Genomic DNA, 23997 nt, shown 5'->3' with positions numbered 1-23997 from the left:
GTACCGCACCGGGCTATGCCTGCTCTCCGGGGACACCGTGCGCCTCACGGCATAACATGGTGCCTGCCCGGTCCCTCTCTCTCCAAGGTAAGCACGGGGAGTTGGCTCAGGTCTCCTACCTGGCTTAGCCACACTCCCCGTGTAGCCACACTCCCCTGTGTACCCCCCCCCCCAATACATTTTTGGGGCTGCCTCTCGGGCTTCCTTGCCAGCCTTGTTCCCTCGTATCGCTGGCTCCTCTCTCCGGCTGCCTCTGCTCTCCTAGCTGCCTCCACCTGTTCCCATGGAAGGCGATCCCTTCCAGCCAGGATCTCCTCCCATGTGTAGCAACCCTTGCCGTCCAAAACGTCTTCCCATGTCCAGGAGTCCTGACATCGCTGCTGCCCGTTACCACGCTGCTTGGTCCTTTTGTGGTGGGTGGTTCTGTAACGTTCGTCGTATGGAGGAAGAGAGGAGGACCAAGGCGCAGCGTGAAAAGTATCCATTTCAATAGAATACGTTAAACAAACAAACAAAATAACGATAAACGAGAATAACACGAAACGAAACAGTTTTAACCACCCACAAAACCCAACACAAAACAGGCTACCTAAATATGGTTCCCAATCAGAGACAATGACTAACACCTGCCTCTGATTGAGAACCATATCTGGCCAAACACAGAAATAGAAAAACATAGATAAACAAACATAGACTGCCCACCCCAACTCACGCCCTGACCATACTAAATAAAGACAAAAACAAAGGAAATAAAGGTCAGAACGTGACACACGGCCCCATGTCGTAAGGATCTGTATACAATTCCTGGAAGCTGAACATGTCCTAGTTCTTTTTTTTCTTTAAGGGGTGGATCAGCTTAATATTGCAGAAAGAATGTTGCTTCCAATGTAATTGTCTGCATCATTTCCAATCCCCCATATTTTGGGGGTAAATATATATATATCCATACACATATATACATACACACATACTTTAAAAAAGAATATACCTTTATTATTCCCCGCAAACCCTACCACCGATCCCCCAATTCGAGTAAACTAAAACACTTCTGCTTTTACCTTAAATTTATACATCTTATACACATTTTACAGACACAGTCTACTTTACAATAGTTCTCTCTTGTTTGTTCTTAGTCCTTCCTCTATTTCTGATGTCCATCCAGTTTGATTTCTATTTGTAACTGTGCTATTTCACAAAGGTTCCGAACCTATATACATTTTACAGATCCCGTATGTTTTACATTGTTTATCTTGTTATTAGTCCCAACCTTCAGCTCCATTCAACCCTTCCTATCTATCAACATCATCCATTTTGGATTTCTATTTGCCATATATTTTTCAACTGTGCTGTGATGCTTCACAAAATAATTGAACCTTCCTATTCTCATAGCTTCTACAGATTGTAAATTAAAAATAAACATTTTTGCTAAAATAATTATTATATTATTGATTGATTGACTATGGCTTTTCAAATCACCCAGTATTGCAATCTGTAGCATTAGTTCTAGGTAAATGTTGCAATTCTTCAGCCATTCCTGGACCTGTGACCAAAAACGAGCTACATATGGACAATACCAAAATAAATGATCTAATGACTCTGCCTCCTCACAGCAGAATCTGCAGAGCTGGGAAGAGAGCTGGGAGTTCCATTGGCCTTTTTACCGCATCTATAAAAGGTATGGAAATCTGGATACCCCCACCCTATAGCCATATAATAAGCAGGAAACAGCCACTTTAAATGAACAGATATTTATTATTCAGTTCATCTCTTAATACATCTCTACCTTGTTATTACATCATCTCTATACAGATCGTTGCTATAAAAGACACTTGATCAGACGCCAATTTATTTATATCTACAAATATAAATAATCTTAGTACTATACATTACTCACCAATTATATTTTTTAATTATCTGATCTCAGAGAAACATAATGTAAACATCAGCCATTCACAGATATAAACATAGAGGCAACTTATCTTGGCTGTTTAAAATTAAAATATCTGTACATTATTATGAGTATAGCTATTTTCTACATTTAGTACATGCTTATTGTAAGGCTTCTCAAACTTGAGAGATTGGAAATGGACTATAAGTGAGCCACGTGTGCAACTCTGTCGCACAACGTTGCAGAGGAAATGCAAAACATTTATGTGAAAGAAAAAATAAGTATGCCCCCGAACTCTGTTCCCTTTAAGGCTGATGTTTGCAGGTATTTCTGCCTGAGCATTTTCTGCCTGTGTCAAGATTTGGTTTCTTTACAGTCTATAACTAGTCCTATCCCTGTCAGTGTTAAAAGACAACAACAACAAAAAACGTTTGAGACCTCGGAGAAAGCAACCCTTTCAGGACAGCATCTGGTCCCTTAAGTCTAGTAAGGAAAGACACGTTGTAGAGACACAGAACATGACTTTCTTCTGCACACTACATTAAAACAACAACTTGTTGGACATATGTCTTTTAAAACTGATTTAAAAGTTTCTGCACTGAGACTAGATTGACCATGTCAATTTAGGTAATTCCAGGAAATAGATTTATCTGCTGAAATGTTTTCCCAAAAGATATTTTAGGACAAACAAGAACTCAAACAAAATGTTATTTTACATATTGTATAGATTATCAGAGCCTGGTGAGAATAAAAGCTCTTATAAAACAGCATGCTCAATTGAGGCATTTCACCGTTTTAGTCTGTAGTGCAATCACCGCCGTTGGAAACATTGATCACATGATTTAAACATGTTGTTGAATTGTTGCTCAGTTGGTAGGGCAAAGAGCTTGCAACGCCAGGGTTGTGGCTTTCAATTTCCACGGGGGACTTGTACAAAACAATATGAACATGTATGCACTCACTACTGTAAGTGTCTCTGGATAAGAGCATCTGCTAAATTACTTAAATGTAACTCAGACCGTTCAGTCCCTCTTCCCTGATATTTGTTCATGGTGGTATAACAAAGAGTCCTAAGAGAAAACTAATTCTGACTATTAGTAGTCTAGCGGTTAAGAATATTGGGCAAGTAACTGAAAGGTCGCTGGTTCGAATACCCCAGCCGAGTAGGTGAAACATCTGTTGATGTGCCCTTGAGCAAGGTACTTAACCCTAATTGCTCCAGGGTTGCTGTCAATAAGGTCTGATCCCTGGCCGTGACCCCACTCTCCGAGGGTATCTCAGGGGGGAGTTGGGATATGCAAAAAACTATTTTCCAATTTACACATGTGAAATAGGATAAATATAAGCGCCCACCTAATTATTATGTTTCCCCTATATAGCAAACGGAAGTATTCTGAAAACGGTCAATCTTAAGGTATAGTAAGGGTGTAGCTCCTTTGTACAGCGCAAGTCATTACAGCAAGTTGCAACGGTAGCAGCACCATTTGATAAACAAACAGAGTTAAGAGGCCTCACTTCCCTTTTTATCCCCAAAGGCCTGCAGGCAGTCATGTTCCTCAAGCTTCCATTTCCTCTTGGTGCTAAGAGTGAACATAATAGTTGACTTAAAATGGAGCTTCTATTTTTCATCCCTTTTACTTTTCTTCTCCAACATTGTTTTTGTTCAATACCCGGATCAAATAAATGTACTATGATTTTTTTCTTCTCCCACTGTCAAGTTTGCGCCATGATAAGATAAAAAAATATTTTGAACAAAGAATTGGTCCAAAATTAAATAAAAATAGCTTGTTGAATTTGTGGGCTATAAATACGTTTTTATTCTTTTTGAAAAAGGGGAATGCAAACTTATGTAAAACATAATCTTAATAGCCGAAATCTGATCAAATTTTTCACCCTGGCTTCACCCTTTCACCCAGGAATTATGTGGAATCTTGAGGATTTTAGTTTCAGGAATGTCTGCTACCTTGACAAACACTTTTCCTTTCCATGCATCCAATGGAACACACACATTTCATATAATATTACTCCCTGTTACATATTAGAGAGCAATGATGTTTGAAGATAAATTCTACGATGTGATAGTTAAATAGCTTGGTTTTACGCAGCATTCAGCAATACGTTAGAAAACATATCTCTGAGGAGAAGGTCCTCTCTGCTAGCATTATAATTGTGTTTCCAATGTCCTTTGTTGATCGTCCTCCATGTCTACCTGTACCTCACAGAGGTAAGCTTAGCTTAATGATCCCCATTGCTAACGGTGACCGCCTCAGGACCAGCTGTGGAGGCGGGGAGGCGGGGCATCTTCTTCACTGGGCTTGGGATGTGCTGCTGGGAATAAGGAAGCCACATGTAAAAATCAGTTCCTGTTTTCTAATGTCACTTTTTATGTAGCTAATATAATGATTTAATTAAGAAACAATGGAGCTTGTTTTTTTCTGTCTCTGAGTGCATTTAGTTATTTTTATGTGTGGTGCCTGCATGCAAACTAAATGTCTCTCAGTGACCTAGCCTCCATACAATGTGCTGCTTCCAGCCACTAGTTTGTGTATGAGTAGTGTCTGCGGGGTTGGGAATATTATTTCATTTATAATTGATTTGATTTCCGATTTACGTTGAACACTACAATTGTATTGTACCTCAGTGGCTGTGGTGGAGTTGACCAGGCCAGCCTCCAGGGGCAAGCCGTCGTTCAGGGAGCATCTGGAGTACTCCCGACGGTGCTTTTCGTCCACCCGGGTCAGATACCACGTCCCAGGGAACAGCTCCTCCACAGCGCCCTGGGGCACGTACGGTGCTGGATGGGAAAGGGACGGACATGGCTTCAAATGAAACATGAGTTCAATAAAGGCTCAGGCCTTTTTGTGTGTGTGAGTAGTTTGTGTGTGTGTGTGTCTGTGTAGTGTGTGTCTTTGTGTGTGTAGTGTGTCTTTGTGTGTGTCTTTGTGTGTGTAGTGTGTATGTGTGTGTGTGGACATACCTAGGTGGTGGGTCTCTTCCCTCAGCTGCATGTTTTCAGCGAACATGGCAGGTGACACCTTCCTCCTGGAGTCCAGTCTGGCCTTGAGGTCACACAGGCTGGCACAGATCTTATCCAATCCAGAGCCTGTGGGAGGGAGACGTCCAACCAACAGACAATAAATACAGATCCCGGGAAAGACCCAATACCTACTCATTCATAGTTCAACTAAATAACCAATGCTCAGTCCAAAAACAACCAGCTCAGTTCATAACCCCTAGCATTAGACAATTCTCTTTCCCCTCATTTGCTCAGCCATCTAATCCAGAAGTGTCAAGACTAGAGGGAGGGGGAAACGGGTTAATTTCTAGTTCCTTGGAGGGTAAATATCAGTGGAACCAATCTCTATTGACAAGGTGTTTCCCCCATCCCATACAGGTGACGACCCCAGTGTGAGGTGAACCTACCAGGCGTGGCGTCCTGGGAGACTCGGAGGGAATAGAGTGTGGCGGCAAACCCTGAGCCGTAGGAGAACAGGCCGATTCTCTGGCCCGCCAGGTGCTGAGGTGTGTGTCTGTCCAGGAACAAACGTGTTACACACACACACGCACAAACACTCCCTATGTGTGCCTCTCCATAACTATCATTTTAGCAACACTTAATTACAGTGTCCTTATTGCTACAGTGCTGAGATATGTCTAAGTACTGTATAACTATTGTAATAACACAGTTACACTGTATTTACACTGTGCTTAGGTCAGTAAGGACAATGTAACACAGAGTAATTACAAACGTTGTCACACTGTACTTTCAGACATAATTACACAGTAATAATGACACTAATATTATGTGCATTTCTTCTTACTGATGACTAATTCAAGTAGTAAGTTTTCATGTAATAATTTAAGTATGTAAAATGAGTTGACTCTGATTCAGACGAGACTTACTGTGCGATGACAGAAGCAAGGCAGCCGTAGACAGAGGGGGTGTACATGTTGCCGTTCTGGTTGGAGACGAGGAGGGAAGCCTTGGTCTTTTGATCAAACATCTCTGTGCTGGCCTTCATGAAGGCCTTCTCCACATCCCTGTTGAAGTAGGTCTCCTCCGGCTTCACCTCCCTGCTCAGCACACAGACGGAAGGATAGAGCCTTTTAGAGTCATACATACAGTGCCTTCGGAAAGTATTCAGACCCCTTGACTTTTTCCACATTTTGTTATGTTACAGCCTTATTCTAAAATCGATTAAATCATTTTTTTTCATCAATCTACACACAAGACTCCATAATGACAAAGCAAAAACAGGTTTAGATTTCTTTGCAAATTTATTAAAAAATAAAACTGAAATATCACATTTACATAAGTATTCAGACCATTTACTCAGTACTTTGTTGAAGCACCTTTAGCAGCGATTACAGCCTCGAGTCTTTTTGGGTATGATGCTACAAGCTTGGCACACCTGTATTTGGGGAGTTTCTCCCATTCTTCTCTGCAGATTCTCTCAAACTCTGTCAGGTTGGATGGGGAGCGTTGCTGCACAGCTATTTTCAGGTCTCTCCAGAGATGTTCGATTGGGTTCAAGTTTATGCTCTGGCTGTGCCACTCAAGGACATTCAGAGACTTGTTCTGAAGCCACTCCTGCGTTGTCTTGGCTGTGTGCTTAGGGTCGTTGTCCTGTTGGAAGGTGAACCTTCACCCCGGTCTGAGGTCCTGAGCACTTTCATCAAGGATCTCTCTGTATTTTGCTCCGTTCGTCTTTGCCTCGATCCTGACTAGTCTCCCAGTCCCTGCTGCTGAAAAACATCCCCACATCATGATGCTGCCACCTCCATGCTTCTTAGTAGGGATGGTGCCAGGTTTCCTCCTTCAATCTTGGTTTCATCAGACCAGAGAATCTTGTTTCATGGTCTGAGATTCTTTAGGTGCCTTTTGACAAACTCCAAGCGGTCATGTGCCTTTTACTGAGGAGTGGCTTCCATCTGGCCACTCTACCATAAAAGGCCTGAAGGTTCTCACATCTCCACAGAGGAACTCTAGAGCTCTATCAGAGTGACAATCGGGTTCTTGGTCACCTCCCTGACCAAGGCCTTTCTCCCCCGATTGCTCAGTTTGGCCAGGTGGCCAGCCAGCTCTTGGAAGAGTCTTGATGGTTCCAAACCTCTTCCATTTAAGAATGATGGAGGCCACTGTGTTCTTGGGGACCTTCAATGCTGCAGACATTTTTTGGTACCCTTCCAGATCTGTGCCTTGACACAATCCTGTCTCGGCGCTCGACGGACGATTCCTTCGACCTCACGGTTTGGTTTTTGCTCTGACATGCACTGTTAACTGTGGGACTCCAATCAAGTTGTAGAAACAACTCAAAGATGATAAATGGAAACAGGATACACCTGAGCTCAATTTTGAGACTCATAGCAAAGGGTCTGAAAACTTATGTAAATAAGTTTTTATTTTTATTTATTAACAAAAATTTCTTAACCTGTTTTCCATTGTCATTAAGGGGTATTTTGTGTAGATTGCTGAGGATTTTTTATAAAAAAAATTTTTTTTAGATTAAGGCTTTAACGTAACAAAATGTGGAAAGTCAGGGATCTGAATACTTTCCAAAGGCACTGTATTATAGAGCCGTTTACATGCTGTTCTGGGGACAAACGGGGACAGCATCGCATTTGAGATTTTTCATGCTCTCACCTTTGTTGTTGTAATTGTAACGTCCTTATTATGTAATTGGTATTTTTTTGCTGCATTTTTGTGAAGCAGGGCTCTCTGGGACTTCCCTATGTAAATAAAGGTTCAATAATATTTTATATATGTATTCCAAGCAGGAGTTATGGTAATCTTGGTTGGATTATGTTTGGAGGATCGTAATTACTTGAATAAATGCGCCATTTTGGCTCCCGAGTCTCGAAGTAGTCCAAGGCACTTCATCACAGTGCTAGAGGCATCACTACAGACCCTGGTTCGATTCCAGACTGTATCACAACCGGCCGTGATTGGGAGTCCCATAGGGCGGCGCACAATTGGCCTAGTGTTGTCCGGGTTAGGGTTTGGCCGACAATATAAAATAAGAATTTGTTCTAAACCTCATAAGGATCGGACCCTTTTTTCAATTTCCGCCTAAAATGACATACCCTAATCTAACTGCCTGTAGCTCAGAACCTGAAGCAAGGATATGTATATTCTTGATACCGTTTGAAAGGAAACACTTTGAAGTTTGTGGAAATATGAAATTAATGTAGGAGAATATAACACATTAGATCTGGTAAAAGATAATACAAACAAAAAACATGTGTTTTTTTCCCCCATCTTTGAAATGTAAGAGAAAGGTCACAATGTACTATTCCAGGTTGGGCACAATTTCAATTTTGGCCACTAGATGGCAGTGTATGTGCAAGGTTTTAGACTGAGTCAATGAACCATTGCATTTCTGTTCAAAATGTTGTATCAAGACTGCACAAATGTGCCTAATTGGTTTATTAATACATTTTCAAGTTCATAACCGTACACTCTCCTCAAACAATAGCATGGCATTATTTCACTGTAATAGCTACTGTAAATTGGACAGTGCAGTTAGATTAAAAATAATTTAAGCTTTCTGCCCATATCAGATATGTCTATGTCCTGGGAAATGTTCTTGTTACTTGCAACCTCATGCTAATCACATTAGCCTACATTAGCTCTACTGTCCCGTGGGGGGACACACACCAATCCTGTAGTTTTTTTAACTGACTTGCCTATTTAAATAAAGGTTAAATAAAAAATAAAAAAAATAAATTGTAGATGTGTGTGGGAATAATATATCTATGGTAATTTATTACCAATCAAAAAGTAGTGAACTACGTAGCTAATAAGGTGCAAGCCTGACAGTGGAGTTCTAACCTGAAAGCCTCCAGGCCACTGAACGGTCCAGTCTCTGTGTTGGGCCTGGGGTGGCTGAGGAAGTCACTGAGCACCAGACGGGCTAAGGACTTCTGCACCAGCTTGCAGTAGGGAGAGTGGAACACCATGTAGCCAAAGTCCTCCAGGCTGAAACGCTTGTCCACACCCTCTGTGTAGAACATAGGACATGTTTTGAGCCAAACTGACAGGTGTCGCAGGAAAGCCAAGACCATCATCAAGGACCTCAGCCACTCGAGCCACGGCCTGTTCTCCCCGCTTCAATCACTCAGACCATCAGGCTGCTGAACAGCCACCACTAGTCACCTAGCTGCTCCCCCTGTCCCCTGCAACCCTGTGCATGTAACTAATAAACTCATCTAAAACAAAATACACACGTTTTACTCAGATGGTCAATGATAAAACCGAACAGACTGGGGTCAAATACTACAGTATCAAATACTTTTAAATACCCAAGCTATCTTAGGAACAACAGAAACAATGGACTAGTCCCAAACTATAAACTAAGTCAAGCACACCTGAAATAAACATATTGAAAGTATTTGGCATAATGTATTTGACCCAGGTCTGCTAGAAAGGCCGTACCAAGATTTCAATCAAGCTCATGGTTGGATAAGTTCCATATTGATATTGAGAAAAAATACAAGCTTTGGTTAAAATGGTCTCTGATACTACAGAGGTGGGTGACACAAGGACAAAGTATTCAGGATCACTGTCCAATCTTGTACCTAACCTAACTACCCTCTGCGATGACATTAGCAACACGCTACTTTCACTAAACCAATTTCAGGCCGCAGTGGAAATGAACCTTAGTTAACTACTTAAGACTATAAAGGGAACTATAGGCCTGGCCTAAGCCCACTTTACCTACTTAGGATTTAGCCTAAAGTGTTTGAATTAACCCGAGTGTTTGAATTGACCGAGTCCTGTTGAAAAGGTATGGTGGATGCATTGAAATGAACAATGTTGTTATCAATTTTTAAACAAGCAAAGTGCATCTTACAAAATGTACAAATGCTAATTTCTCTCACCTCTTTGCCACTGTGCATGGATCTTGTTGCGATAGACAGAGTAACAGCGATCTAAGGCGCTGAGGTAGCACTCGATAGACAGCTTTCCGTCCACCACAGGATATTCTGAGGCCATATCTGGCTTGTAGAAGTCGTAGGCGTGCTGCATGTGTGTACCCCGCAGACCTGCAAGGTCAAACATCACGCACCATTTTATTCCATGTGTAACTCTGTGTTGTTGTTTTTGCTGCCCTGCTTTGCTTTATCTTGGCCAGGTTGCAGTTGTAAATGAGAACTTGTTCTCAACTAGCCTACCTGGTTAAATAAAAGTGCAATTAAAAAATATATATAATTTATTTTACCCATTGTAGAGCAGGGTAGGGTCAATTCTAGTCAATTCAGAAAGTAAACCAAATTCCAATTCCACATTTTCCTCATTGAAAAGCATTGAAGGGAATTGGAATTTCAGCAGCAGTGTAAAGTACTTTTAAGTACTACTTACGTTGTTTTTTGGGGTATCTGTACTTTACTTGTTATATTTTTGACAACTTTTACCCCACTACATTCCTAAAGAAAATAATGTACTTTTTACTCCATACGTTTTCTCTGACACCCAAAAGTAATTGTTACATTTTGAATGCTTAGCAGGACAGGAAACTTGTCTAATTCACACACTTATCAAGTGAACATCCCTGGTCATCTCTACTGCAGACAGACACTGGATGAATGGCTGGCTATCTATGAGATGGAAACGTACTGACGGTGGCTTTGACGCATGGCTTGTTGAAATGTAAACAAAGCTGTGTATTCGTCAGTAAGATGGGCAGTGAGTGATATTGTGTGTATGTATGCATGTGTGTGTACACGCTTGTGTGTCAATACAATAGGTCTGAGTTGTACTGTTGAACTGATATTGACCTGAATGACTTAAACAAACAACAACAGAGGAACTGTGTCTATAATAAACAGGCTGGGGGGAGTCATGCTTCAGTCAGCAGGCTGGGGGGAGTCATGCTTCAGTCAGCAGGCTGGGGGGAGTCATGCTTCAGTCAGCTTGTCAACATCAACTATTTACACACAGTAGGATATTGACCTACCTCTGTCAAAAGCCAGTGGGGCGTTGGGCCCTACCAACATGGCTATCGCACCGGCGCCCCCTGTCGGCCGGGCACTTCCTGTGGCGTAAACTGCAATGTCTCCTGCCACCACCAGGGCATAACGACCTGCAGGGGGGCAGAAAGAGATGTCAGTAAGCAGACAGGTAACACAAATACTGAATATTCTTTATGAATAACAGATGATTTCTTCTCTCATTATGGACTGATACATTTGATTTAAGGTTATTCTATTGTCAGCCTACTAGGTCCATTTAGAGGCAGTGTGTCAGACTTAAGAAATACGTCTTGTTTGTTCTTCAGTCAAATATTTGACTAAAATAGACAGTCACATACAGTCAAACACACCACACTTGAGAAGGTCAACAAAACACAACGTTAAAAGCAACGCCTCTCACCGTCCCAGGAGCTAGACTCCACCCAGTTGACGGCGTTGAAGAGGGCGGCGGTGCCCCCATAGCAAGCGTTGGTCGTGTCAATCCCCTCCACGTCCGTGTTGCCCGATTCCTCGAACAGCTGCATCACCACCGTCTTCACCGACTTGGACTTGTCGATGATGGTCTCAGTGCCCACCTCCAGACGGCCCACCTGGTCGTAGGAGAGGCCATTCCTTTCCATCAGCCGCTGGACCACCGTCAGGCAGAGGGAGTTGATGTCCTCGCGGTCCGAGCAGAAGCCCATACGCGCCTGGCCCAGGCCCACCGTGTACTTGCCGGCCGACACGCCGTCAAACTGCTCCAGCTCGGCCTGGTCCACGTACTGTGAGGGGAAGTAGATCTCCAGGGCGATGACGCCCACATCTTTGGGCCACGTGGCCTCGCCGTTGGCTTGGGCTGATCCAGGCATTCTGTATGAGCTGGTTGGGAGAGAAGATAAGGATGAAGAGAGGTTTTAGAGATATGTTAATATGGGGAGTTTTTATTCATGGTGGAATGTGAGGTCAATAGGTTGATAAGGGAATTAAGTGCAACAGAGTAGTTCACGTCGTTATCCAGACCATGGTGCGCGAACCAGGGACCTTCTGCACAAAGACACTTAGCAGTCTAATCAATCGCTCCAACAAAACCAATCTGAATGTTATTCTGAAGCTGGTATCAAAAGGTATTTTCTATTGGTTGCATAATATTTCAAACATACATACTGGAAGTAAATCAACTGGGAAAATGGCAGCTTGCATAACACCTGTTCTGAGTGTTCTTCCAGTGTGTTGAAGCTTGCTTGCAAATATTGGCTTCCTTGCTAAATGAACACACAAGCCCATTGGCAACACACGCACTGCGATGTTGGACAGAATGGAGATGCTAGCTAGCTATAACGAGAATAGGAGAAGGATAAAAGGTTTCGGAGTGGAGGAATATGGAAGGTGGATGGACGAACTTGAATCTGGCCCAGCGGTGGCAGGTCATGTAATACCGGAAGCGGATGAAATGTTTGTTTCTGTTGGCGTGAGTGAAGTTGGTAAGAATGGGGCGGCAGGTAGCCTAGTGGTTAGAGCGTTGGACTAGTAACTGAAAGGTTGCAAGATCGAATCCCCGAGTTGACATGGTAAAAATCTGTCATTCTGCCCCTGAACAAGGCAGTTAACCCACAGGCCGTCATTGAAAATAAGAATTTGTTCTTAACTGACGTGCCTAGTTAAATAAAGGTAAAATAAAAAAAGAATGACGATAATAAACAACAATGGAGCTAAAATAGCACAAGTTGGAAATGAACAGCAGTTTCTGGTTGGATTTCTGGTTGGATTATGTTTCATTAAGGATATTAATTTGGGAGACCTGTTTGCGGTTACTAAGATGGTGACAGACAAAGTGGAGTCGGGTCAGAGTGATCAGGAGCGGTATCATAGTGATTACATGCGTATCGAAAGAGCAAGAGGAAAAAGCTTTGTGGCTCTTTAAACTTTCAACGTACAAAGTGGAAAATTACGATTTTCAGAGTAGGGCGCCAAATAAAGGTGTCATCTCTGGCGATTCGCTGGATATCGAGGCTTCATGGTTTAGGGACAACATGCTGGTAATAGTTTGGGAATGTCAATTAACCTGTACTATGAGCATATGTACAAAAACTATTACAACGTTATAAAATGTAAAAAACTTTGTCCACCGGTCAAGTATTTGCAGAGAGAATATCAGCGTTGAAGAGTCTGAGGATGCAGAATGCTGCAATTGTAATGGGAATCACATTCCAGAATTCACTGAGAATTCACCTGTTAGGGTGAAGGAGGTCAATGTAGCGAGGATCAGGGCTGTCGAGCAGGTCTTCTATGCGGAGGCTGTGAAAATTGTTGAGAGAGTAGAGATTATGAAGCTATGGCAGTGGATAACCAGCAGTCTATTGATGTCGTACATCAGATAAAAGATTCTGAAATACTAATGGTGAAGATGGATTTTGTTGCGTTAATTGTACAGGACGACTACATGTTCAAAAAAATCTAAGAGACTGGATATCATTGTGAAAGCGGCAAAAATATTATTGGATCTTCAGTACTTCACGGCAGAAACATTGCAGGGAATACTGTCGGAAGATCAGTGGTGTAAAGTACTTGTATCTGTAAATTACTATTTATATTTTTGACAACTTTTACTTTAATTCCTAAAGAAAATAATGTAATTTTAATAATTTTTACTCCATGCATTTTCCCTGACACCCAAAAGTACTCGTTACATTTTGAATGGTTAGCAGGACAGGAAAATGGTCCCATTCAAGCACTTATCAAGAAAACATCCCTGGTCATCCCTACTTCCTCTGATCTGGTGGACGCACTAAACACAAATGCCTCATGTGTAAATTATGTCTGAGTGTTGGAGTGTGTCCCTGGCTAAATTTAAAATGTAAAAATATATTTTTTATAATCTTTTTTATTTAACCTTTATTTTACTAGGCAAGTCAGTTAAGAACAAATTCTTATTCACAATGAAGGCCTACCATTTTGCTTAATATAAGGAATTTGAAAGGATTTATACTTTTGATACTTAAGTATATTTCAGAAATTACATTTACTTTTGATACTTAAATATATTTAAAACCAAATACTTTTAGAATTTTACTCAAGTAGTATTTCACTGGGTGACTTTTACGTGAGTAATTTTCTATTAAGGTATCTTTACGTTTACTCAAGTATGACGATTGGGTATTTTTTCCACCACTGTGGAAGATACTCCACCTTCTCAGGTTAGAGCCTGTGTAGGAATCTGAGTAGACATTTTAAACTGACTGAAGGATTACATTGGTTTGTGGGGGAAGTCTGAAAAACATACCAGCCTTCTTCTTATTATAATTTTTATTTTTTGACTACATCCTAAAAGGTGCATTGACGCCACCTACTGGGTGGGGTGAAAACTGAGCGACTTTAACGCAGAAAAAAAGGGAATAGGGGAAGTGTTGATCATCAGGGAAGCAAACAATGTGATCAGCAGATGTCTTGCAGTAGTGAGTAATTGCGCTAGCATGCTTTACGCGTTACTATTTCCTCTATCGTCTCCTTTTTCGTGATTTTTTAGCTAGCTAACGTTAACTGGCTAATAAAAATCAAAGAAGGAGAGTTGATTGGAAGCTAGCTAGCTAATGTTAGCTCTGCAAGTCCATGGTTGGTCTGCCATCAAGTGTGTCAGAACGACAATATAGTGGAAGAGGATAGCCATAACAGGGCTAACTACAGCTACAATCTCTACAAACCATGCAATCCAATTCTAGCTGATGACAGCTAGCTAGCTACTTAGGAAATTCGATTACTAGCTATGGCAAAATATGTCTGTTCACATAATCAGTCATCGAGAACATTCACAAAACCATTGACGATAGGTATCATCTTACCTTACAATCATAGGGTAATGACAAGATGTCTGTTTGCTGTCCTTAGAGGCTAGCTAACCAGATCATAAGGTCAGAACTCGATGTGACCACAGTCGGACGAAAGAGCGGACGGACCAGCTTCCGTTTCGAATTCTCTGAAAAACCGTTCGACGTAGAACGTTACAATGTAGCACGCTAGTTCCTCTCATGTACCACGTTTGTTACTTTGTAATAACAGTGGTACTTTGTAAAAGGGCAACACCTGGCAGCACGATATGCATCCAAGATTAGATTTAGGATCTATTCTACTAATATCATAAAATAATTAGCAACTTAATTCAGCACCCCTCAGCAATCTAACTTGGAGCAAAATTGATATGCACCTAAATGAATAGTCGTCTAGGCTACTAATTTGGAGCAACGTTTCTTAGGCTTTATCAATTTAGATTACCAATTTTGACTGCAAAGTAGATAACAGAATACTGATGATTTATCCATCACAGACAGAACACTCCGTTGACCATCTTGACTCGTGTACAGAAGCCTAACTTTTATCGTCACCTCGTTTAAAATAATATATTCCATAAAACCAAAAATTGGTGTAGGCTATTTAACAGGTATAATTACTTTTACAGTAGCCTGTACCGCTATAGCCCAGTATACCATCGTGTGGATTGGAGAAAGGCAATCCCGTAATCAATCCGTGTACTCACCTTGAAAAAGTAAGTGGTCTATCACTTAAATTATATAACCAGCCAAACTTTAGTCCCTTAACACTTTCTTGGCAGTAACGAATGACTTCAACATGCAAAACATCAATCCATTTATATATGACGAGTGTACTGTACCTGTGAACGACACCCCGTGTTCCAAGTGCCGAATACATGTCCAATCATAACAGAGATCCAAAGTTCTGAAGTTTCGGCATTGCCCACCCCTTTACGTATCCGACCAATCCACGAGAGGTAAAGAGAGACCATGCGCCGCAGCAGTCGAAGCGGTTCAATGGGGTGAGTGAATGACGGTGTATGGTGAGAGAGTATGGACCAATCAGGGAGCACGTCTGACTGCTGGCGAGGTAGTCAGAGACCTCCAGGCTCGAATCCGCGAGGAAGCTGAAGTGTCTCCTTGACGACCAGGGGCTGGGTATTCACGTGCATGGTATTGGTGGATCTCCTCATCCTGCCATTGATCATGAACTTTCCTCTTTTCTTTCTTGCTTTAAAAGGAACACTTATACAACCTATTCTTGTTTGGCCAGGGTAGGCCGTCATTGTAAATAAGAATTTGTTCTTAACTGACTTGCCTAGTTAAATAAAAGGTAAAGAATATATTTGGAAAAAATGAAGTTAAAATATACACCATGTGCTTGGTGGCTAGGCTACTGAGATGTTTCCTACAATAAACCCAACAGTCAGAATAAAATATAATCATGATATTCTAAAATAATAATAATATTCAATATGTTGGAAGAATAGGCTAACTTTATTTTTCCTAAAGGGGACTTTAGGAATTTCCTAAAGGGGACATATCTGGGAGATTTTGTTGGTAAAAATTGCTTCCAAATTCAGTCAAAACTGAGTCCTTATTTAGGCCTTGGTCAAAGAGCAATATATATTTATTGGTCCTATCTCACCAAGCAAGTGTTCAATGTCCTGACCCAACCAACAACTTTGTTTCCCAAGTAAAGTACTCAAGCAACCGGTGCATAAAATATTTCATAGCTTGAAGTTTTCCTTGTATGTTGGGACAGTGTTCTGACTGCATGGTGCATTTTAAGATTACCGTTTAAGAATGCATGTCTTTGAAAATTATTCTATCGTATGGCTTGCTTGCTGTGGGGTTGCCATTGCTCTCACAATGGGAAATAGTAACATACTGTAACACTGTAAGTGAACCCAGTGTACTTGATCATCATTTTCTCTGAAACCAAACCAGTGACAGTTTACCAGGTGGTGTCACTCATATGCTTTACCGCAATGAGAGAGCTAGGTTTTTGTAGTTAAAGAAAAGCTCTGATTGATCATGTTAAAACTAAAACCAATAAAACTTGACACCTTTCATTAAATGTTGGTTGCACATAACAATAAGTCTTAGGTTTTTAGATGTTAGTGAGTTAAATTGTAGTTACATCTTTGTTTTTATGTTTGTCTGATTGGATCTTTTCCTACTTTTTCAAGGATGCATATTTGTCCTCTTTAATGTTTACAAATTTATCAAAGAATAATCAACGAGTAACGACCCTCCCTTTAATGTTCATATTGTTTAAATATCTATATGTAACAGGGTTAGAAAATGTCCCTGTTCAGTGGCTTCCTCACAAAATGTATTGTTTTTCATATTTTTCATGTGGTAAGAGTGACCTCAATTGGTATAATGTGATACTGCAGTTCTTTGGTGACATCCTGGTTTTTGCAATCTCCAGGGCCCGTTTTTCCAAAGGTACCTGCAGGACTTCCCAAATAGGATAGGATTAAATGTTAGAATTGTGATTTTCAAAACTGAAAAATGTGATTACGATTCTCTGGATAGGAATAAGGATTTGGTCACCCAATCTCACCTTTAAATCAGGATTAAATATTGTTTTTGCTTTTTTCAAAACTTTAAAAAGGTTGTGATTAGGATAGTTTTGATCCCAAAGATCTGGATTATCTCGAACCCACTGGAAGGGTGGAGTCAGAGTGGCACTACAACCTAGACATTTCTATGTAATGAAAGTGAGCATCTGAAAACCAAAGGTTCATTATATTCAATTGACTGCCGTATAGGTATGTGGTAAATTGTTATTGAAAAGTGTCAAATACTTATAAGTGATATGCAGGCTCTATTATTTTTAATCAAGGTATCTTTATTCATGTACAGTAGTTTACTCATCTGTTTCCCTTTGACAGTGTAGCAGTAGTACCACAGCCTGTCCAGTAGATGGCAAGTAGGCTGTTCAAAGCACTGAAAATCCTGACTGTGATATCCGGATCAGAATGATCCTAACCGATTATTTTCTTAAAAACCGTCTCAAACACAGCCAGATTGATCTGATCCTGGATAGCAAAGAAGAGGATTACAGAATCCGCATAATTCTGATCCAGATACAAAGTTTTGAAAAACGAAATGTTGTAACATATATAACTGGGTGAGTTATATAGAGACCTATCCAAATATGGATTGTAATTTCATGCAATTCTGGACTTTGGCCCCAGGGTCCAGTTTTTCAATTTTGAAATTTGGTTGTGCATCAGCTATTTTTCTATTGTTATGTCAGTCACTGACAGGACACTCAATTAATTAGCCCATGTCAGCAAACAATTTTTAGATTGGTAAATTAGTCTAGCCAGCTATCATCATTGAATTACCGACTGGGGGGCCCCACTGATTTTGTTAGTCACTCTCATTCAGTGTACAAACGACTAGCTGGAGCTTGTCTGACCGGTTGGCTGTGAATACCCTCACCCACTACTCAATGCTGATAGTTAAGATTCTGACTCATTATAGCCTGTACTCAATGCTGATAGTGAGTCAGAATCTTAACTACACACTATCTGGCAAGAACAAGGCAGATGTGTCCATATCCAGAATTTCATTGGCTCTTTGTCACCACCACACATTACCAAACACACACACACACACACACACACACACACACACACACACACACACACACACACACTTCCTAGTTTTATGAAAGAAAGGAAATAAACACGCATATTAACACTGGTAATGCAATCAGGTCTGTACATAGCCCTTGATCATAAATCTCAGTTCCATTCCATTACACATAAGAGTCATTGGACGAAGGCGTCTTCTGTATGGGGGAGTTTTATTAAGAACCCTGACGCTCAATCTGAACATGAACAATTTCAGTATGGTTTTGCGAGCTTAAAAAGGTCCTTATCTTTCATATCAGCGAGAAATAATAATAAATAAATAACTAAAGGTTAAATTGAGACACGTTTATAAGGTTAGTTTTAGTGTTCCCATATGGCCATATCTCCATGTCACAGTGCATTTTTACAGAAGACAGGTGTATATTTAGCATTTGTGAAGTTATTTTGATGTGACATTATAGTAAAGGACTTTATGTTTCTAGAACCTTATCGCAACTGAGAATCGATTCACGTTTAGATGGAGTATTTGATTTATTTATATTTGGCTGCCAGAGCCAGTCTAACTCTAAAAAATAACATAAGATCATTGGAGCTTATTAAAACCTCTACGGGATCGGTGTCCCTAAACCGGGACAGTTGTTGCTCAATATGCGATAATGTGACTAGAATGACGTTGTGAACAACAGACAACTTTACGGGACATAGACATGTGTTATTTGGGCAGAAAGCTTAAATTATTGTTAATCTTAACTGCAGTGTCCAATTTACAGTAGGTATTACAGCGTAAAAATACCATGCTATTGTTTGAGGATAGTGCACAACAACAACACATTTTTATCACGGCAACTAGTTTTATACATTCACCTCTGAAGGTATATAATGTACTTACATTCAGTAATCTTGCTCTGATTTGTCATCCTGAGGGTCCCAGAGAAAAACTGTAGCGTAGTTTTGTTTGATAAAATACATTTTTATATTAATATGTAGGAACTGGGTTCTACAGTTTGCTGTCTCTGGCTCCACACCTACCCCGCCCGGCCATCTAGATGTGTGAAGGTTAGTGTCTTTTCTGTTGGGAAGCTAATGATCCATCATGTATGACATTCCTGGGAGTGTGTAAACTTACATTTTTATTACCATAGCATTTTTGTATGTTCTCTATAGTTATGTACTTGAACATGTATAAATTGACCAATTCGGCACATTTGGACAAACTCCCGGCAGGCTTGATACAAAATATTGTGGAGTCACTGGATCAGTCTGAAACTTTGCACACTCACTGCCATCTTGTGGACAACATCTAAATTACAACTATAATCCTAATCAGTATCTGGCCTCTCTCTTGCATTTCAAATATGCAAAAAAATAAAACACGTTTTTTTTTTTTGTATTATCTTTTACCAGATCTAATGTGTTATATTCTCCTACATTAATTTCACATTTCCACAAACTTCAAAGTGTTTCATTTCAATTGGTATCAATAATATGCATATCCTTGCTTCACGTCCTGAGCTACAGGCAGTTAGATTTGGGTATGTCATTTTAGGTGGAAATTGAAAAAAAGGGGTCCGATCCTTAAGAGGAGTAAGAGTATATCTTGCACTAGCCAACAGGTAAACAATTCTACCAGCTAACAGAACAAATAAGTTACAGATGTAACAAGATAACTATCTCTAGCAAAGTCTCAGAAGCAAGCAGTAATTATAGTAAACAATCCCATAAAATATAAGCCACCAATTTACATTGTAGATGCACTTCTAGAATACACACTGATAACTTTGGTCGGCAGCCAAATTTGCATCTTCATCTAATATGGTGTAATTGTAGACTGAATATGGTGTAATTGTAGACCGCACCCCGGGGCGTTTCTTCTACTACTAAACTACTGGTGAAGAGGGAGAGAGGCCAGTGGAGATGCCAGCGGAGATGCATGAATTGCGCAAGAAGGGAAAGTTGAACACAGATGTGTGAATTACAAGTTAATTAATTCGCTGGGCTATTAAGCCACCATTTGTATGCTAGCCTACTACAGTGGATTTAGGCGAGTCAATTTTGGATAAATATTTTTTGTCTATCGCATGTTTTGTGCCAATGAATTAAAGTTGAATGTCGCCAAATGCTTTGGTTTAATTAAATGTACAATAAAGAAGTAAAGTGCCTAGGCCTATTTAATGAAACCCTGGCTGTTGACGTAGACAACAGATCGCAAAGCAGGGAATCACCATTCCCCACTGAGGTAATTTTTGGAAATGGCAAATTCACTTTCTCATCCATAAACGCATATCAAGTGTAAGTGCCCTGTCCAGCAGTTCATATCAACAGGATGGGGGGGCTTTTCATTAGGAGGAACGTCTAACGCGGATCGCTAAAATAATGATCACATTTCCTCAGTTTAAATATTAGACCTATGGGGAAACCTGTACATTTGGCAGCCAAGCATGAGTGATCATTGTAGCTTTTTATCGTCTAGACATGTTGAAATATCTTCACGCCTAAAATAACAAAATCACCAGCCTTCCGTCATAAGATTCAATGAATGAAATTTTTTTATTAGGCTTACAGGGGGCTGTTTAGACAAATAAGGCACATGCTTGGATACTAATTACATAACCAACATCTAGTAATAATATAGCTGTCTCTTTCCCCCTTCAAATTTTCCTTGTCAATGAATTTGATAGGCAACATTATTTCAGCATTATGCTGTAATGTAACCTAGGCCTACTTTCTGATAGACTACAGGCAAGATTTGAGGGTGAGCCTATAGGTTTTGAATATGTGTTTAAGAAAGGAGAAATGTGATTTGTGTGTGACTGAGGTGCACTGGTGGCTTTGATTGATGGGTCTGTGAGGGAACATTTTACGTTTGTGTGTATCAGATTGTACACAGATCGTATGTTTAGCATAAATGCTGCTTTTCTAATAACCAATTCGACTGGGTTCATGCAAGTGATTGATTGATTGTGCATGGGAGGAATTCTCACTATCAGTATAAGCAATCTGGCAGTACGCCCATAAAATTGCTTTGAGAACAAAAGGGGGGGTATCTCAGTTTCAAGATCTCAGCTTGGAGAGAAGAAGCCTCATGAGGTATTGGTCAGTCATGTGCAGGAACCAAAGTTAATGATGAATAGTGTAAATCATGTTTCTATTACTTTTTTACAATAGCCGTATATAAGAGAACTAACAGGACTGCCCCCAGAGAGCTCCGGACCTCGGCGTTACTCTTGACCCTGATCTCTCTTTTGACGAACATATCAAGACTGTTTCAAGGACAGCTTTTTTCCATCTACGTAACATTGCAAAAATCAGAAATTTTCTGTCCAAAAATGATGCAGAAAAATTAATCCATGCATTTGTTACTTCTAGGTTAGACTACTGCAATGCTCTACTTTCCGGCTACCCGGATAAAGCACTAAATAAACTTCAGTTAGTGCTAAATACGGCTGCTAGAATCCTGACTAGAACCAAGAAATTTGATCATATTACTCCAGTGCTAGCTTCCCTACACTGGCTTCCTGTTAAGGCAAGGGCTGATTTCAAGGTTTTACTGTTAACCTATAAAGCGTTACATGGGCTTGCTCCTACCTATCTTTCTGAGTTGGTCCTGCCGTACATACCAATACGTACGCTACGGTCACAAGACACAGGCCTCCTAATTGTCCCTAGAATTTCTAAGCAAACAGCGGGAGGCAGGGCTTTCTCCTATAGATCTCCATTTTTATGGAACAGTCTGCCTACCCATGTGAGAGACGCAGACTCGGTCTCAACCTTTAAGTCTTTACTGAAGACTTATCTCTTCAGTAGGTCATATGATTGAGTGTAGTCTGGCCCAGGAGTGTGAAGGTGAACGGAAAGGCTCTGGAGCAACGAACCGCCCTTGCTGTCTCTGCCTGGCCGGTTCCCCTCTCTCCACTGGGATTCTCTGCCTCTAACCCTATTACAGGGGCTGAGTCACTGGCTTACTGGTGCTCTTTCATGCTGTCCCTAGGAGGGGTGCGTCACTTGAGTGGGTTGAGTTACTGACGTGATCTTCCTGTCTGGGTTGGCGCCCCCCCTTGGTTTGTGCTGTGGTGGAGATCTTTGTTGGCTATACTCGGCCTTGTCTCAGGATTGTAAGTTGGTGGTTGAAGATATCCCTCTAGTGGTGCGGGGGCTGTGCTTTGGCAAAGTGGGTGGGGTTATATCCTTCCTATTTGGCCCTGTCCGGGGGTATCTTCGGACGGGGCCACAGTGTCTCCTGACCGCTCCTGTCTCAGCCTCCAGTATTTATGCTGCAGTAGTTTATGTGTCGGGGGGCTAGGGTCAGTTGGTTATACCTGGTGTACTTCTCCTGTCTTATCCAGTGTCCTGTGTGAATTTAAGTATGCTCTCTCTAATTCTCTCGTTCTCGCTTTCTTTCTCTCTCTCTGAGAACCTGAGCCCTAGGACCATACGTCAGGATTACCGGGCATGATGACTCCTTGCTGTCCCCAGTCCGCCTGGCCTTGCTGCTATTCCAGTTTCAACTGTTCTGCCTGCGTTTACGGAACCCCTACCTGTCCCAGACCTGCTGTTTTCAACTCTTAATGATCGGCTATGAAAAGCCAACTGAGATTTATTCCTGATTATTATTTGACCATGCTTGTCACTTATGAACATTTTGAAAATCTTGGCTCTCTCTAATTTTCTCCTTCTCTCTTTCTTTCTCTCGGAGGACCTGAGCCCTAGGACCATACGTCGGGACTACCGGGCGTGGTGACTCCTTGCTGTCCCCAGTCCGCCTGGCCTTGCTGCTATTCCAGTTTCAACTGTTCTGCCTGCGGTTATGGAACCGCCACCTGTCCCAGACCTGTTGTTTTTCAACTCTTAATGATCGGCTATGAAAAGCCAACTGAAAATTATTCATGATTATTATTTGACCATGCTTGTCACTTATGAACATTTTTGAACATCTTGGCATAGTTCTGTTATAATCTCCACCCGGCACAGCCAGAAGAGGACTGGCCACCCCTCATAGCCTGGTTCCTCTCTAGGTTTCTTCCTAGGTTTTGGCCTTTCTAGGGAGTTTTTCCTAGCCACCGTGCTTCTACACCTGCATTACTAGCTGTTTGGGGTTTTAGGCTGGGTTTCTGTACAGCACTTCAAGATATTAGCTGATGTACGAAGGGCTATATAAAATAAACATGATTGATTGATTGATTGACAGACCTTAAGTTTGTGTGTGGGGGGTGTGTGTGTGTGTGTGTGTGTGTGTGTGTGTGTGTGTGTGTGTGTGTGTGTGTGTGTGTGTGTGTGTGTGTGTGTGTGTGTGTGTGTGTGTGTGTGTGTGTGTGTGTGTGTGTGTGTGTTGTGTGTGTGTGTTGTGTGTGTGTGAGTTCACTAATTCTCTATGTCCATTCAGAAAGTTTCCTAAAGCAGCCTGTCTGGACTCCATTGCATAAATAAGAGAGGAGGGACAAATAACATAGGCCAAACTGAAATGAGCATAACAAATTGTGAAAATGTAAGCAAGTCATGATGATCAGCATACTGTATGTGCGAGGAATGACGACAGGTGCCAGTTTGGCATTTCTTTCAACTCATTAATGGGATGCAACTTAAGTAAACGTAGCTCGATTGAATCTTGCAGGCTAATATTTTCTGTATCATTATTTCTCTCTCATTATGGAGTCCTCTCTAGCCACTTTGAACAACCTGATCTTGCATTGACACTGTCTTCTCACAAGGGAATTACCACAGTATGCGGTAACGGTATTGTTTG

General features: G+C 41.1%; 1 protein-coding gene and 1 long non-coding RNA gene across 8 annotated transcripts; one reads left to right on the top strand and one right to left on the bottom strand.

Annotated features, from left to right (window-relative positions):
• Window positions 1–1732: 1732 nt before the first annotated feature.
• On the bottom strand, window positions 1733–15593 carry hmgcs1 (3-hydroxy-3-methylglutaryl-CoA synthase 1 (soluble)). 6 transcript variants are annotated; one of them, XM_055875478.1, is made up of 11 exons: window positions 15369–15454; window positions 13070–13135; window positions 11262–11719; window positions 10846–10971; window positions 9770–9934; window positions 8721–8889; window positions 5792–5962; window positions 5312–5418; window positions 4866–4991; window positions 4525–4682; window positions 1733–4216 (listed from the first exon to the last, which is right to left on the bottom strand). In XM_055875478.1, exons 3-11 carry the CDS (start codon window positions 11707–11709, stop codon window positions 4124–4126), a joined length of 1563 nt encoding a protein of 520 aa, XP_055731453.1. In that variant the 5' UTR covers window positions 11710–11719; window positions 13070–13135; window positions 15369–15454; the 3' UTR covers window positions 1733–4123. The 6 variants fall into 6 exon arrangements, with proteins under 6 accessions (XP_055731453.1, XP_055731448.1, XP_055731449.1 ...); XM_055875473.1 differs by lacking the exon at window positions 15369–15454 and adding an exon at window positions 14677–14782; XM_055875474.1 differs by lacking the exon at window positions 15369–15454 and adding an exon at window positions 14677–14782 and having other exon boundaries at window positions 1733–4213.
• Window positions 15594–15685: 92 nt separating this feature from the next.
• On the top strand, window positions 15686–23431 carry LOC129819012 (uncharacterized). 2 transcript variants are annotated; one of them, XR_008753992.1, is made up of 3 exons: window positions 15686–17785; window positions 19245–19313; window positions 22669–23431. It is a non-coding gene; the product is annotated as an uncharacterized LOC129819012 (long non-coding RNA). The 2 variants fall into 2 exon arrangements; XR_008753993.1 differs by having other exon boundaries at window positions 19245–23431.
• Window positions 23432–23997: the final 566 nt, after the last annotated feature.

Source organism: Salvelinus fontinalis, chromosome 21 (genome assembly GCF_029448725.1).
Source record: "Salvelinus fontinalis isolate EN_2023a chromosome 21, ASM2944872v1, whole genome shotgun sequence".
Classification (NCBI taxonomy): domain Eukaryota; kingdom Metazoa; phylum Chordata; class Actinopteri; order Salmoniformes; family Salmonidae; genus Salvelinus; species Salvelinus fontinalis.
The sequence above is the reverse complement of the archived record's forward strand: the minus strand, read 5'-3'. Positions and strand labels throughout refer to the sequence as shown.

Coding starts and splice junctions, on each gene's coding strand:
- hmgcs1 (XM_055875473.1), bottom strand. Junction 8,890..9,769: donor CCATGCACAGTGGCAAAGAG/GTGAGAGAAATT, acceptor TGTTCTACACAG/AGGGTGTGGACAAGCGTTTC. Junction 5,419..5,791: donor CTTGCTTCTGTCATCGCACA/GTAAGTCTCGTC, acceptor GTTCCTGGACAG/ACACACACCTCAGCACCTGG.